At 45.7% G+C, this 15700-nt stretch overlaps 1 protein-coding gene across 2 annotated transcripts in view; it reads left to right on the top strand.

The window, feature by feature from the left end:
- Positions 1-15700, top strand: part of LOC142585434 (uncharacterized) — a 66695-nt gene that overhangs the window by 23004 nt on the left and 27991 nt on the right. For both annotated transcript variants that reach the window (XR_012829092.1, XM_075696201.1), the window contains exons 3-5: positions 3691-3861; positions 9246-9312; positions 12375-12539. Coding sequence is in view for 1 of the 2 variants with exons in the window: in XM_075696201.1 (XP_075552316.1) it covers positions 3691-3861; positions 9246-9312; positions 12375-12539 (403 nt within the window). In the remaining variant the exon portion in view is untranslated. The remainder of the gene's footprint in view (positions 1-3690; positions 3862-9245; positions 9313-12374; positions 12540-15700) is intronic.

The following is a 15700-nucleotide window of genomic DNA, read 5'->3' as shown; positions in this document are numbered from 1 at the left end:
CTGATTGGCTTGAGTCAAGGCGAAACTATTTTTTGATGTAGAAATGGCTTTCAATAAACCACAGTAGTTCATAACTCGGGCTTCTTCATACGGTATGTTGGTGAGGCACCAACATATGTACCAGGCACCTCATCCACACTATTGAGACATTAAAGAAAAATGTATTTATAAAAAACTTCTTGGCTGCTTTTTGAAATTTTGGACTAACTATGGCAGAATCCACGTCTTTTGTGATTGCTACCACTAATTAAAACTCTACAGGCACTTTACCAAAGTTTGCATGCACTAGGCAGTTTCAGTACCAGGGTAATATGCTTCAAAATTCAGCTTAAGATGTTGCTAAAAACAGTTGCAGTACAGTGCTTATGTTGGTTTATTCTGTGTTCTGTTGTTCTTTTGAAGTGCTTGGCCATATTACATATTCCAATATTCCACCAAAATTCAGGTTGGCCTGCTCCAAAACTGCTTAAAAACAAAACTTATCTGCTCCATGCTGTTGCAAAATGCAATTTTGTCTGCTCCAAACTGCTCCAACGCACAATTTTACTTGCTCCAAAAATTGCTCCTAAATTTCTTTGGGCAGTCCCACCCCTGTGCATGTTTTCCTTTCAACCTCGTCACACCTCATGCTCTAGTACCACTCCCCTCACCCAGTGTTTTATTATAGATTTGTTTATGTGGAGCCTATGGATATAGCTGGAATAGCATATATTGCTACCAGCTTTTATCATAAAGCCAAAGTATATTATCTGATGGGGGCGAAATGCGAAAACACCCGTGTGCTTAGATTTAGGTGCACGTTAAAGAACCCCAGGTGGTCAAAATTTCCGGAGTCCTCCACTACGGCGTGCCTCATAATCAGAAAGTGGTTTTGGCACGTAAAACCCCAAATATTATTATTAAAGTATATTATCTAAATGCATTTTCAGAATGTGCTTGTAGAATGCATCCAAATATAGCATAGACCATTTCTCCTAAACCCATATTATGCGCTGATATATTGCTGTGTGGCATTAAATGTGATGCAGAAGCAGGAAACAAAGTACGCTTGTCGATGACACAATGAAGTAGTATTATATGCTTGCTTCTGCTTTGGAGGGGGGGGGGGGTGAGTTCCTCCTTTTTGTCCTGCCAGTTTTTTTTTTTTTTTTTTTTTGTACGGGTGCTACATCGTTTATCATAATTAATTTTGTGAGGACAGTGGGGGGGTCTTTTCAGGCCACAGCATAAAATGTGTAAGTGTTCTTCTGCTAGTTTAATAAATAGCTGTGTGCATTTTCTAAAGCAATACATGAGGTAATGTTGCTTCGGTGTCTTGACGGAATTATGCTTTAGTAATAAAAATTTGTGCACTCAAAAGATTGAAGCTTTTGCAGAATGTGGGACTTGCGTGAATATTTTGTGTTCCATGCACTGTATGTAGAAGTAAGCATTGAAAAAAAAAATTGCCTTTTGGATGAATCCTTTCTTGGTAGTCACAAGAAGCAGTAGACAGATTTGTGTGTGTGTGTGTGTGTGTGTAATTGTTATTCTTGCTGTCGGAAACACTTGAAAGTGCCTGTTTTCTTTTAAGAACTTGTATTTTTCTTTAAAAGCTTTGCCGTCATTCCTATAACACTGTTCATACATGCTTCAATTTTCTATCGCCTTTATGCCTGCTTAGCCCCTTCCATGATGCAAGCTTAAATGGGAAACTGTTGCTTGGATGGAGCATTGGTGCTCTGTGCATGCCTCTATCAGGATATGGTGCAGATCGCGTTCCAAGATAGGTCCCATCAAAGTTATGTGTATTCCAATGGGCAAAAACACCCGGTAATTCGATTGAGCAAGCATTTGCGATGGTTAATTAGAACATACCACGCTCCGACAATGCTCTGAGCAGTGCGCCAATTCACACGGCAGCGCCTCCAGCCAACATTGCTGTGACGCCGCCATAGAGGAAAAGCTTAGGAGAGACTCCTCAATGCCGCATGCAAAGAAAAATAAAAAAGCTGTAGCAGAAATTTCACCCTCTGTCCCTTGGCAAGGCCGCCATTTTTGCCTCGCGCCGTAATGCGCCAGCCACTGTTGCGGCACAATGCGCGTAATGGAAGGTATCTGTCCTGGGCTTATTTCCTGTGGCTGTCCTGGGCTAGTCTTTCGTGGCGAGTCATGGCGGCAAGTGAGCCGAGAGCGGAGAACAATGAAAGCGGCCCCTAGAATGACGTATGCATGGGAAACTGGTGTCATGCAGACCTGCCCGACTGCTTTATTCATACTCACGTCTGGTTCAGTCGGACTGGTTGTTTTGCACTATCATCGGCTTGTGTCAACTCTCGGTCGTGCTTGTTTCTTTACAATAACAAGTCTAAACTGAGACGTCCCAATGGAAAGGTTGTTTGCGGCAGTGCACCATATGCGATTCTGTATGACCAGACAGACCCTGAATACAAGGATGCGAAGGCGATGCCCAGTGCTTCATTCTCCTTGTCTTTTGAACGCGGTGATGCCGCAAGAGAAGGGAGCACACCAACATGTTTATGATCAGCGGCAACAACTTCATTGTCTTAATAAGACATGACTCGCATTAAGAATGCAGGGCGAAAAACGTAAACACTGGACCGATCTGTCAACAGACGAAGCAAAAAGCATGCGAGCACGCAGAGGGCAGCAGCAACGGAGGCTCAGTCCCGCCTCGGCAACTCCGCTGCTTTGGTGACAGTCTTAGGTGGCAGTAAAGCCTAGCGGCGCCATCCTTCAAGCTGGCGGGAAAGCAAATCTGCTTCCCTCCCAACCTTCCTCACAACTACGCTCTCATCTCCCTCGTAACTCCTTCACCTTCAACGGTCTCCGTGCCAGTGCTGGCTTAGCCCGCTCCCTGAAGTTTTGTTTTCTGCCGTTATCGGGAAGCGAGCGTTGGGGGGGGGGGGGGGCAGCGTGGGCAGTTTCGTGGTCCTCGCTTGCTGTGTGCTTGCACTTCATGATATTTTCCAACTCACACCATTCATGCATGATGCTATGATGCACGAATACTTCAAGAACAAGTCCTTCTTTTAATTTGAACAAATTTTCGGGCCCCTTCAAGTTCGAATTATCGAGATTCGACTGTGCGTCCGTATCGCAAACGAAACCTGTAGCAACTGCCAGAGGAGGTCAACCCAGCGCGCTTCTGCCTACCTTCCTCCTCCGCAACGCTTCGCCTTGTTTCTCCTTCCTCACTTTGCTGAATGTCACCTAAGCTTTCCTTTAGGTTGTGTTGATTTGCCACACGCTCCTTTGTACTTTCGCTAGCTCAGAGCCTGCATCGATAACCTGTGAGGTGGCAGATGCCTGCTTTAACTCCCTAGTGAACTTTTTCCAGCAGCACGAAGGCACAGAAGGGTTTTTAAGGTCATTAGATGCGATGACATCGTTCGTGGCTGCTTGCTGATTTGCACAGATGTGCGAAAAATCCATCATGGACTGAATGAAACCAAGGAAGAGCACCACTTGAAAACAGTGTTCTGTTAAGTTTGTCAAATAAATGCTTTTTGTCATATTTCCCCTGTTTTGTCTACTTCGTTTACTGTTTTGAAGTAAGATATTTGGATGCATCTGCTCATTTTGCCAATTATTCTTCTGATAAGACGAACAAATATTTCATGGTCCCTTCAAGTTCGTCTTAAAGGGAGTCTACTGTATCTTATTTCTCATGGATTTTCCACACTGTAGGTGCCTCGGGTGACAGCGGAAAAGTTGATAAAGCCACCCAGACCAATTCATCAGAAGAGGATGCAAAATTTGCCGCACCGCATGCAGGGGCATTGAGAGCAGGACCTGATGATAGCCAGCACTACGTCGTGAGGAAATCTGCCTCTGTTATCTCTGATATTTCTTTTGTAGGTGAGTGTACAGGCACTTGATGACATCCCAATGTGCTTTACCAGTATGCAAGGAAGGGGGTGCTGCAAAAGTGCCTTCAAAAAATGGTGTGGCAATTTCTGTGGGTATGCCAATTGTTTTAGCAACAGCTGTCTCCAACAGTTGAAAATCTGGAATCACAGACGAGACGTGCACACTATAGTTTGGGTGATAATTATCAGATAAGTTACTAACCAGCCAAATTTCACCACTGACCTATTAGATGAATAACTTGGTTGTTGCAGTTGTGGAATTCAAGCCTGTCGGTCACTAAGGCATGTCTACTTTAATGGGAATCCTAAACACCAGGCTTGATGTACCGGTTAGCAAACTTTCAGTGAAATTCATTGGCCTCCCATGTTTCATTTTTCTTCAAAGCCTTTTTGTAAAAACCAGAATGTAAGTTGGACGGGAATGTAGTTTGACCCCACAAAGTTTAATTCTAAAAGAAAAAGAGAAAAAAAAAAGCGGTATAAAGTGGTAAAAAAATGACTGGTATATGAGACGAGGGTCAACTTCTTGCTGCAGTGTTTTGAAAAAAAGTTTGCCCTATATTCCAGTTCTTATAGCAATTGGGACACTCCATTTAAAAACATTTTTTTTAAATATATGGGCCTATTTTGATAAAATTGGCATTACTATTGTATTTTGATATGCTGATTTCAGATATGAAGTTGGTTTTCCTGTTTGACAAGTAGTTTCTAAAATATTAAGAAATTTGTGTGGACTAGTTAGAACGTTGGCTGTCTATGAAATGCTGGTTATGAATGAGACTGGCGTATCAGAATGATGTTGAATGATCAGAGTTTGCAGTGCTGAAGTATGAATGTTGTAGACTTAGTTACGCCGAATTTATGTAGCATGTCATAAATTTTAAAGTAAGAACACCTAGTAACACCGAGGACAAATTATCACTTTTTTGAAAATTTCTGTAATAATATTTGTTCATGTTATAGGCCTACTGCACTCTATTTGTCTATCTGACATGAAAGAAAAGAAAGGAATTATTGCGATAGGATGAGTAGAACTGAGATATCATCACTTCAAAAGTGTGGCACCATCAGAAATGCTTCTTGAAAAAAAGAAAATTTTGCGACATGCTTATGGTGATTATGGCAATGATTAAATCAGGAATGATACAGGGGTCCAATCAAGCAAAAATAAATGCTCTACGCCAACCTGGAGCTAAGGTATGCAAAAATATATTTGGGCCAATTTTTGGCTCCAAAGAGCAGCGTCTCCCCATAACGCTTTGGTCACTTAGTGGCTTTGGTGTTACACTGCCAAGTAAGAGGTTGTGGGATGAAATCTTGGCCATGGTGGCCTCATTTTGATGCAGTAAAAGCTCGTTAATTCACTGCTTGTTAATTTGACATTTCGGATCATTCGAATTAGCCGCCGCGGTCCGTCCTACAATGTATTGAAAGCACTATGTAACACATCCCGCTAATTCACGCTGAAATCCGCACTGCCATGGATAATTCGAACTCCGCGCCATCGTGGATGGGGAGAGTACTATAGTGCGCGGGAGCACGCTGGCGTCGCCGCGCGGGCCAGTTGAGCCGGCGAACGCAGCTCAATCGCGTGCACGAGCGAGGAAGGCGGGGCAGAGCGCGCCCTTTGTCGCGCGCGAGGCAAGGGGGTGAGGCAACGGAGGGAGGGACGGGGGGACCTTCTCTGGCGGCTGCTGCTTAGGCGCGGCCTTGCGGGCACCGTATCTTGAAAGCAATGTGCGATGTGGCCAAAGTGCGCGCCGGCGTGGGCCTCATCTTCAAAGCGATTTGCGATGTTTGCAGAGTGTGCGTAGTGCCGGTAGCTTCATATTCGATGTGCTTTCTACTTTTCGTTTGCATTGAAGCGAGAGCTGTACGAACGTCAATTCGCTCACTGCAACTGCTGCGTTTCCTTACTCCAACGTTTTTCAGCGAGTTTCTGCGGTCGTCGAGCGAGACGTGTTCATGCTTACCTGTGCGCGCGTGACACCGTGCTTGTTAATTTATTTTGTAAGCGAATGCTTTCAAGTTTATACGGCCGATAAAACTATTATCCTTACTTCGCATAGCTATCTACTAAATTGCTATCGCAATCGATGCTTCGCTTTTCACGCGAAACTGCGAAATTTTTTTCTCCGCCCCAGTCAGCGCGACGAACGCGCGGATGGAGCAAGAGCCATCTCAACGTCGGGCGCGTCGGACTGCGCTGGCCGCGTCCGGTTACGTTGGCTGCGTCAGTGCTTCGAAGTATAGACGTTGTTGTTCACGCCAATGTGGCGTAGCGTGTGCGCGCGTGCTCACGCTACGTCAGACTATATACGCGCCTTAACCGAGCGATTTTTTTCTCTGACTTTTATTAGTTCGAATATTGTATAATTCGAATTTTCATAGCATCCCCGCGGAATTCAAATTAACGAGCTTTTACTGTAGGGGCAAAATGCAAAAATGCCCATGTACCGTGCGTTCGGTGCACGTTAAAGAACCTCAGGTGGTCAAAATTCATCTGGAGACCATGGTGTGCTTCAGAATCAAGTTGTGGTTTTGGCTCATAAAACCCAAGAATTTGACTATTTTTTTTTCTCCTTTTAAGTACCGTACTTACACGAGTGTAAGTTGACTCGAATGTAAGTTGACCCCCCCATATCGTGTCACAGGAAAAAAAAAATATAGCATATCTGAGGGCGCATTCGATAACGAAAATTTATTAGTAGCTGACATGGTTACTGGACTACTCGTCTTCACTAGTGCTGCCATCGTCATCGTTGCTGCGGTCCCACAGCGTGTCATGGTCCAGCGAAATTTCACATTTGGCAAACGACCGCACCAGGACATCTTGTGGAACAGCAGCCCACGCCGAATGCACCCAACCACACGCAGCCGTCAGGGAGGCTCTTTTGATAGGTCCGGTCGGCGTAATTTCGCGGTCTTCTGCCGCCAGCCACTCGTACTCACGGCGGAGCAGGGCCTTAAAATTAAGGCAAAGGTCGGGGCTTGTTTTATGACCATGTCGCACTTTACTGGCAGGTACCGATCACATATTTCAGCGACATATGCCGCAAGCTTAGCCTACAGCTCCGGAAAGCGTCCAGACTTCGGCACGTGGAATATTTCTCACTTGCCGTCACAGGTGAAAATTTCGCTTCGCTGCAGTCGCCACTCTTGCACCACCCGTTCAGAAACATCGAAATTGCGGCCCGCTGCGCAGTGATGTGTTTCTTCGGCGTAAAGGATAGCAGCCCTCTTGAACGCGGCTGTGAACGAGTGCCAAACGATAAGTGGGCCTGGAGCACTTATGACGACTGAGGAAGCATAGAAGTACCACGTAGCCGGCAGTCAAGCGGAACGCGTCAAACCAATGCTAGCGCCTTTCAACAGAGAAAGAGAAACCTGCGAGCGGTGTCTGCTCTGTTTTCCATGAACTACCGATACTCCCCGCAAGCGCCGCCGTTCTGAGGGTGCCGCCGCAAATGGGAACAGCAGTGCTTCCATCAACTATTGACCCCCCCTCCCCCCATGAGTGTTGCGTGCACTGTAAAACTCTCAAAAATGTTGAAAAACCCTTCCCAAAGCGAACAAACACGCAGGATAGCGACAAGATACGGGTAGGGCCATAGAGCAAACATAAAATTGTAACTACATTGTAGCTCCCGTTGGTCTCGCTTTTTTGGCGGGGCCATGTTTTGGTTTCGATTGTAAGTCAACCCCCCCAACTTCAGAATTTCAAATTAAAAAAAAAAGTGGTCGACTTACAATCGTGTAAATACGGTACCGCCCGACAAAACTGTGTAACGCCAATGGATTTCACATCGTCACATACGGCGCAGTGCCACTTTGCTTATCTTACTGAGCCTTGGTGCTGCTGCCCTGTTTCGTGCTGCCATTTAACAAGCCGAATAAGCCTCTGTACAATTTTAAACGCGAATAACTAAAAAAGTATGGTATAAGCCTCAGGGTGCCTACTAAGTGGACTGCCCTGAGCACTGACCAGCTTCAGCAGCAACAACAAAAAGCAAGAGAGAGTGAGACAGAAACCAATAAACAAATGACTTTTGGAGTGGCAGTACTACAGTTGGGGGGGGGGGGGGGGGAACCTCGGTAATAACGAAATCGGCGGGGAATGCAAAAAAATTCGCTTTTGCAAGAATTTCGTTGTTGCAAAATGAGACGGTGCAGAAAGGTAACGCATTGTAGAATGAAACTTTACTGTCAAAATTCCGTTAACCTACTTCGGCAAGCTTTGCTTGAGGATATGGAACCGCATTGCCGACAGTACAAAGTGTGCCACATACATCGATCAGCAGTGGCAGCACTGCAGTGGTGCACTATTCTCGGTCATTTGTTTTCAGAGATGCGATCACTTTTGCAAGGCTTTATGTAACTTGGCACTGGGCGCAGAGCAACAGCGCCCCACACCGCATGCAGCAGCATTTCTCCAGCGCAGGCTGTAGCCTGTGTGTGTGTGGTGCCTTGCCCGGTGTCGAGCGCGAAAGTTCTAGTATCTCGTATACCCGAAGACATTCGATCGAGATTAGTGCCCCTTTTCACAAATCGACGTTCGGCACCGAATCCGCATGCGATGCCTGTTAAGTGGCACTAACACCAGCATTCTTGAAGCAAGGGGTGCCTATTATTGGATGATCGCTCACTCGCGGCCTGATGCGTGGCACTCAAGCTGCGACCACCATCTCAAGTGCCATAAACAATTCCACGTTAGTGAGACGTGTATTTTCTTGTCATTGCTGCATTTTTCTCACTGAGGTGGACATTCCACACTGCACTAGGTGTGCAAAGACTGTTGTTACATGTCGGTAGCAACATGTGTGCCGCTTCAAACGGGCAATCAACCAGCAAGATGGCGGCCACAATGTGTTTCTGGCGCATGCGATTGCTTCTGGTGCTTGGTTGTTCTTGTAAAAAAAAAAAATTCCAGCACTCACGCAAGTGTAATGTGGTGGTATTGTACACAATTTTAGTGCAAAGAAATCACATTTGAGCATATCTTGGAACTTGCTAGCCTTGTGCAAATAGGTAATATGCGGGGTTACATTCCGGCAAATTTTGTTGATTCGACATTGTAGCACAGCGACATTTTGTTGTCAAGAGGTACGAAATGCATTGAATCCTATGGGCGTATTTCGCACCAGATTTCGTTATTGTGGATTTTGACTGTAACTTCATTATTTTTAAACCTAAGGGTTGGGCAGACTTTAGCAGCACCTTGTGTTTTGGGACCAGGCATAAGACGGCACTTGTATGTTCAGATGTATGCTTCTCTGGTGTGGCATTTTAAAATAACGATTTTCAAAAATGTGTGATTTTATTTTAAGAGCTGTGCTTTTATGTGCTGAATTTTTTTCTTCCCCTGAATTTCAGTGCTTGTAGCAGGTTGCAGTGCTGTAGCTGTATTTGGAGTGGTTGCGGCTGGTTACTGCTTCTACAAGTGAGTGTCTTTTTCGAGAGCCTATCCTCTTCTGGCAGGTTGGTGCCATTTTATGACATAAAAGGTCTGGTTTCTTTAACTAGAATAATATGCTAAAGCAAAAGTAGGCTGGATTTTGACGTCGTGTGCGATTGTGCAATGGCAACAAGTCACCATCTCTCTCTTGAAAAACAGTGCTCAGCAGACTCACAAGAAAATTGTGCGGGTGCATCTGATCAGGTGCCTAAGTTACACTCACACTCATCTCTGCCATACTAACTGGTTTACAGATTGCCATGAAATGTGAGGCAGTTTGCCTTATAAGTAAATTGACATGTTTCGAGAAAGTGTGGATATAAAAGCATTTTGGCCTTATCTGGCCTCTTCAGTTTTTTGTAACAAGGTCACACATTTCACCCTAGGGTAGGTAATGATATAAAACCTCATGAAAAAAAATGTTCCAAAAGCCAGAGGAAGTCATACCTGTCAACATTGCACTGGCTTTACTCAATAAAAATTTAAACAAAACATTAACGTTTCACCACCTATGCGGGTGGCATTGTCAGTACATAAATGGCCGAAGAGAGCGGATACATCCTGCTTATCTACGAAGCAGCTGTACACACCTGGCAGGAGGCCACATTTAGAATTGCCTGTCAGATCACAACGGACAAACCATGGTTCACTGAATTTTCTCGAGCCCCATCACTGCTCCTGCATCTATGTTGTCACATTATCAAACTCAAAACACGTGTGCTTTTGTCAAGCAGTGATCAACCAATTCCGCTTTTGCATGTGTCTCATGCGTTGACTTCGTTCACAGGATTTATGTGTTCATTGAGGTGGACTGCTTGAACTGCGATGAAAGTTACATCGGCAAGAATGGTGGTACTCGTCTCATCGTCATGGCAGGTGATCTGATCTCACCCGCCGCGCAGGAAGTGGGCAATCGGAGGCTGGGGGATGGCAATGGCACAGGGACCCTCTCCTTACTTTTAACGAGGTCTGCAAGCACTATCAACTAGGGCGTCGGAAGTTTCCACTTCCACACCCACACCTAAACAGACCACAGGCAATCACCCTGCGAATGCTGCAGACGGAGACGTATCCGTCTCCATTTATTTGTTCAAAATTCCTAGGCGGCATCAACCCGGGCTGTCCGCGCTGTGGACATCCCAGATGCACTCTTAAGCACATGCTCTGGCAGTGCCTCGACTTATGCGGGGGCTCAGGGTCTCCCTCTTCGGAGGAAGACTGGCTCCGGCTCGTCACCAGCTCCGCGAAGGAAGAGCAACTCAGGGCTGTCCAGAGAGCCCACGATATCGCCGAGAGTCTCAACCTCCCGGCTCCGTCGTGGGTGCGGCCCGCAGACGCTGCCCCCTAACGGGGACACTCATCGTCTTCTCAGGACCAAAATAAAAGTTCTTTGTCTGTCTGTCTGTCTGTGATGCTTGTCAAGGGAAGGATTATGATGACGGGTGTGGGCATTGTGCACCTTGGCACGTCATGCGCCACGGTTGGTGCACGCCTGCTCATCAACCGCAGTCCAGTACAACCTTGAAGAAACAGTGGACGACAACCAAGTGTACACTTGGAAAACATTTATTATGATTGCAACTAACACTTCAAGCTGGCCAGCTTGCTATAGTTTACATCACTGAGGGTTCCCTCGAAGAGACTAATAAACTAAGAAAGTTTTCCGACTTGCCAGCTGGGGATACGGGCAGCTGCAGCGATTGTCGCAGCAAAAATGTGGTTGACTGAACGTGCGGGAAAACTGGAGTGCCAGTGGAGCCTTCTGCAACCGTGAAAGGAAGGTTTCCGTCCTCTCCTCAAACCTGCTTGCGACATTTGCCACGCATGGGACCTTCATTGGACACAAGGATTCCCACATGAGCTGGCATAAAATGCAATAGAAAATGTGGATCTCATTTTATCCAAATGAGATTAAATTAAAATTTTTCTGTGTGTTAGCAGTATTGAACCGTTTGCTTCCACAGCTGGCGATTCACCGGCCGCTCAAAGAACAGCTGTTTCTGATTATTTTTCATCGATGACAGCACATTGCAGGCTATTTCCTCGCTGTTTTGGGTTTCACACACTAGATTGACATATTTGTCTACACTTTCAGCAGGAGTTGTTTGTAAGACAATGGAAAGCTCGGGAAAAAAAAAAAAGATGTACAGGCTTCCAAATGGGCTCATTTCTTTCAACACATACCACCAAAAGCTGTGAAGCAGCGCCGTTTGATGCTGTGCTTAGTTTTGCAGGGCCAAACTCAAAAGTCCAAGCGTTCCAAGTGCAAAAAGTGCCAAAATTCACTCTGCATTCCTACACATTTTAAACATGTTTTATGCTCACTTTCTAGTTTGTTTTTTTACTGCATCTGACATGGAAGCCTTTTTGAACAAAATAAATCAGACATTTTTTAAATGCAATGTCTATAGCAGATTTTAGAGTAATTTTCTTATATGAGAAACGCTCAACAAAGCAGGAAAATGTGCTGCAGAACACCAGTCGTGGCAGATTGCTGAATGGGCAAAAGCAAAGGGGCTAATGTGCAAGTCATAATGTGTTATATACTGGAATCAACGTTTTGTCAGCTGTTAGCTTCATATGTGGTGAAGCTTACTTAAGCATTTTTCTAATATAGTATAAGATTTTGTTAGCTTTACCAATTATCAGTATGCGTTGTAAGTGTGATTTGGTAGGTTGGGTGCATTGTGCGGGATGATACGCTATCACATGGCGTCAATGCCACCATCAGCAGGACAAATAGTGCCAGATCGTAGTGGCTTGTGGAAATTAGCCAGCATGCAGGATCTGCGTAGCACTTGCCAAAAAATTTTTCGAAAATTTTCGCACTGCAAAGGGGTAGTGATGGGAGAGGCGGGTATGAGCCTTGCACAAGGGTAGGCCTTATAGGAGGAAATGCGGTAACCGAAATGTTGAATGCAGCAGTTATTTCACCTACTTTGTCTAATTTGTAGTTTCATTTTTATGTTTTCTGTGGGTGGCCTTGCTTAAAAAGATATGACGACAACCAGCTACAAGAGGACTGACATCCTATGCACTATTTACAGGGTCCAGAAGAATGCACGTGCAGCTGCTGATGTGGACTATCCGGCATATGGGGTGACAGGGCCGAACAAAGAAGGGGCTTCTCCAACGGCTGATCGCAAGCTGGCCCAAAGTGCCCAGATGTACCATTTCCAGCACCAGAAACAGCAGATGATTGCCGTAGAGAAGTGAGCCTTTCTGTTTTTTCATAAAGGAGTAACAAAAATGTCACGTCTACTATGAATTTCACACGCCCTTCTTTTGGACTACCCAGTCTTCACAGTCGGTTAATCCTTCTCATAAATTAACATCAGTGTTTGCTCACCTCCTTGGGAACTTGATACCATTGACTCTGGAAAAAAAAAAGAAAAACATTCTAGAGCTTTCGCAACCTTATGCTTTCCTGGAATTCCGTGCATATTTGTTTGCAAGCAGTTCTGTGGATAACTCGCGCGTGGGATGCTCTTTCAGTTGACGTACAGCAACATTTGTCCCTGCTTGCGTACAGCAAATTGATTCCCTCACAGCGAAGGCAAGAGTGGCCGAAAGTAAGTTTTATACGTTCGTTTGGCTGACGTCATGTAACAAGTACTATTTGTGTGCTCGTAAAGTGGCTATTCTTAAGTAAAACATAACTAAGTGATCCCATTTTCTAAAATATTCTTTTCCTTCGATTTTATTCTTATGAGGCCTATAGAGTTGCTGATTCTGTCGATAGTGGGGACGAAGCTTCAAGGAAGTCAATGACAGAAGGCAACAGCAGTAAAAAATGTTCAGAATCACTGTACAAGGGTTAATCAGAAAGTCTTTGCCCCTATTTCCTTTTTCTTTTAGCCAACTTATGGCTGTAAATGCGAAGTCAACATATCCATTCCCAGCGGAAGATCTTTCTTGGACTGGCCTGGCCTTAATCTGCTGGTAGCTTCGCGGCATGGCACTGCTGTCAGTTGTTGAAAATGGCAGTTGTGCTTCACACGTCCACGACGTATGAGCAAGGAAGTGTGATTCGTTTTCTATCGAGCAAGGGATGAACGCCCATCGAAATCCACGTCGAAATCCAAGCATGAGGAAAGGTATCTTGCTTTGAGAAGTGTGAGGTGGTAGTGTTGTGAGTTCACAAAAGTCCGTGAAGACTTGCATGACAATGAGCATTTGGGGAGGCTGCGTGCATCGCTGACTGATGACAACAATTCTCGAATTTAGTACTGCGATTGGACAGATTTCTGAACCGGTGTGGGGGCTATGTGGAAAAATAGTGTAAGGTACGTTGAATAGCGCGTATATTTGTAATCACCTGTTGGCTCATAAGTGTAATCACTTAGCCTCATAAAGAATGGGGCAAAGACTTTCTGATTTGCCCTCCTAAAATATGGACACAGAGGAGAGGGGTCCAGAGAATCATGCGCAATACCATAGAATCATGCTCAAGCAAAATACACACTGCAGCAGACGACCCCCGGCCCTATGGGAAAGGTGGCGAGATCTGCAGCTGAGAAAGTCTCTACATTCCACGCCTGCTCCAATGGATCCACATACAGTTGAACCCACTTGTAACAATATTCAAGTGTCACGAAAATTCCATTGTTATAACCGATGATTGCTATAACTGGGCTGCATGAAAAAAAAGCGAAATAGGGGAATGGCAGAGCTGTTCTGAGAAAACAATAATGGCCGGGAGGCCTGCGTACCTCCCCACCACCTATCTCCATCTGGCTGGTGATTGTGTTCACTCGTAACTGCTTCCTGGGCGCTCCTATTGCATATAACAAGCTGCGGCTGTCAGCGTCCAAGAATGCACTGCTATAACAACTGCAAAGAGGGGTCACAGGCGGCAAGTGAGATGTGAGCTCCACCGAGGCATTGCTTTGGTTGCCACGGCAGCCTCTCAGCTTGACAAAACCAAAAGAAACGCTGAGGTGAGATGGCCACGATCATCTTGCCACTTATTCTCACTGGCTTGCATGAGAAAACCCCATTTCCATCAGCCTTGCTTGCTTTACACGAAGCTTGCTGACATCTTTCTCCAAATCATCTAGGTGCGCCACGCAGTGCAGGGAAAGGTCTCTCGCATTGTCCTCGCAAGAGGCCCTGTAGGGCCTCTTGCAAGGACAACGTTGAGGCAACCTGCCCTACTGTGTCGGCATTGCTGTCGTCGCCGTCAATGTCGCCGTCAATGTCGCCGTTGCCGTATGCAAGCATGTTCGCAATGTTCGCCTCATCGGTTAGAAGTTCTGACGTTTCTAGAGCTTCGTCCCCACCTAGAAACTCTTCCAAGTCTTGAAACATCCTCATTGACTGTGGACCCAAAGTTCAGGCATCACGTCGTCGGTGGCAACTTCACAGGCTTTGTATGAGTCATCACTGCCTCGGACAAAGCACGCTTTCCTAAAGCAGTTCCGCACTGTAGAAGTGCTTACTTCGAACTGCACACCAAAGATAAACTGCACGGCCATCAAAAGATTGATCTTCAAGTCTGCATACCTGCCAACCCTCCCGATTCGCCCGGGAGACTCCCGATGTTTGACTGAGCTTTCCGATTGTACGATGGCTATCTTATATCTCCCGAAAAGTGGTCTCTGTTCGCCCAGTAATGGTTTTTGCGAAACTGGCACCGCGGAATCTACAGTCGCATCGTAATCGTCACCATCACCAACAACGGCAGCACTAGCACCACCGGTATCGACTAAGCAGCCGACTACAGTGCCTAGTAAGCCGACCAAAGCCAGAGCCAATGTAGTTCTTGCATTCCTCCATGGTGCATCTTGTTGCTGCTGCTTGTGTGTATCATTAGTGTTGGCTAGGCCGTCTGTGCGGTGCACTATGTAAAGTTAGAATCCTCGTGCACTTGGTGCCATGGCGCTATCAAAGCCCAAGAAAAGATATTTGCAGAAGTTTTTGCGAACTTCTGAATTTCCGTGCTTTTTGACATCAAGAAAAGGAGAACATTTTGCATTTTGTACAACGTTTGGATGCGACGTCAGCGTGTCTCACGGTGTCAACGGCGACTTGAAACTTGCATGTTTCCACGGCGAAGCATCAAATCTATGTTCACACCGCTGAGCTGCAAGGAAACATTGGGAACTTTCTCCGGAACAAGTGCAACGACAGTGTCATACTCGTGGAGTGCCTGTTTACGGGATTCGTTGTCGAACACAAGCTACCCTTGGTGTCAGCGACTACGTTGGGCCTCTTCTGCGGAAAATATTTCCGAAATGCGACGAGGCGAAGTGCTATGGATGTGGATGCAACTCTGAAACGCAACTATGACGAATGCGAAGGTGGCCAACCTGAAATTTATTTCACAGGCATCGCTCTCGAGTCTTCGTTTCTTTATTCAGAGTTTCCCTCA

This window comes from Dermacentor variabilis, chromosome 1 (assembly GCF_050947875.1).
Source record: "Dermacentor variabilis isolate Ectoservices chromosome 1, ASM5094787v1, whole genome shotgun sequence".
Lineage (NCBI taxonomy): Eukaryota > Metazoa > Arthropoda > Arachnida > Ixodida > Ixodidae > Dermacentor > Dermacentor variabilis.
This window is presented reverse-complemented; position numbering and strand designations above follow the sequence as displayed.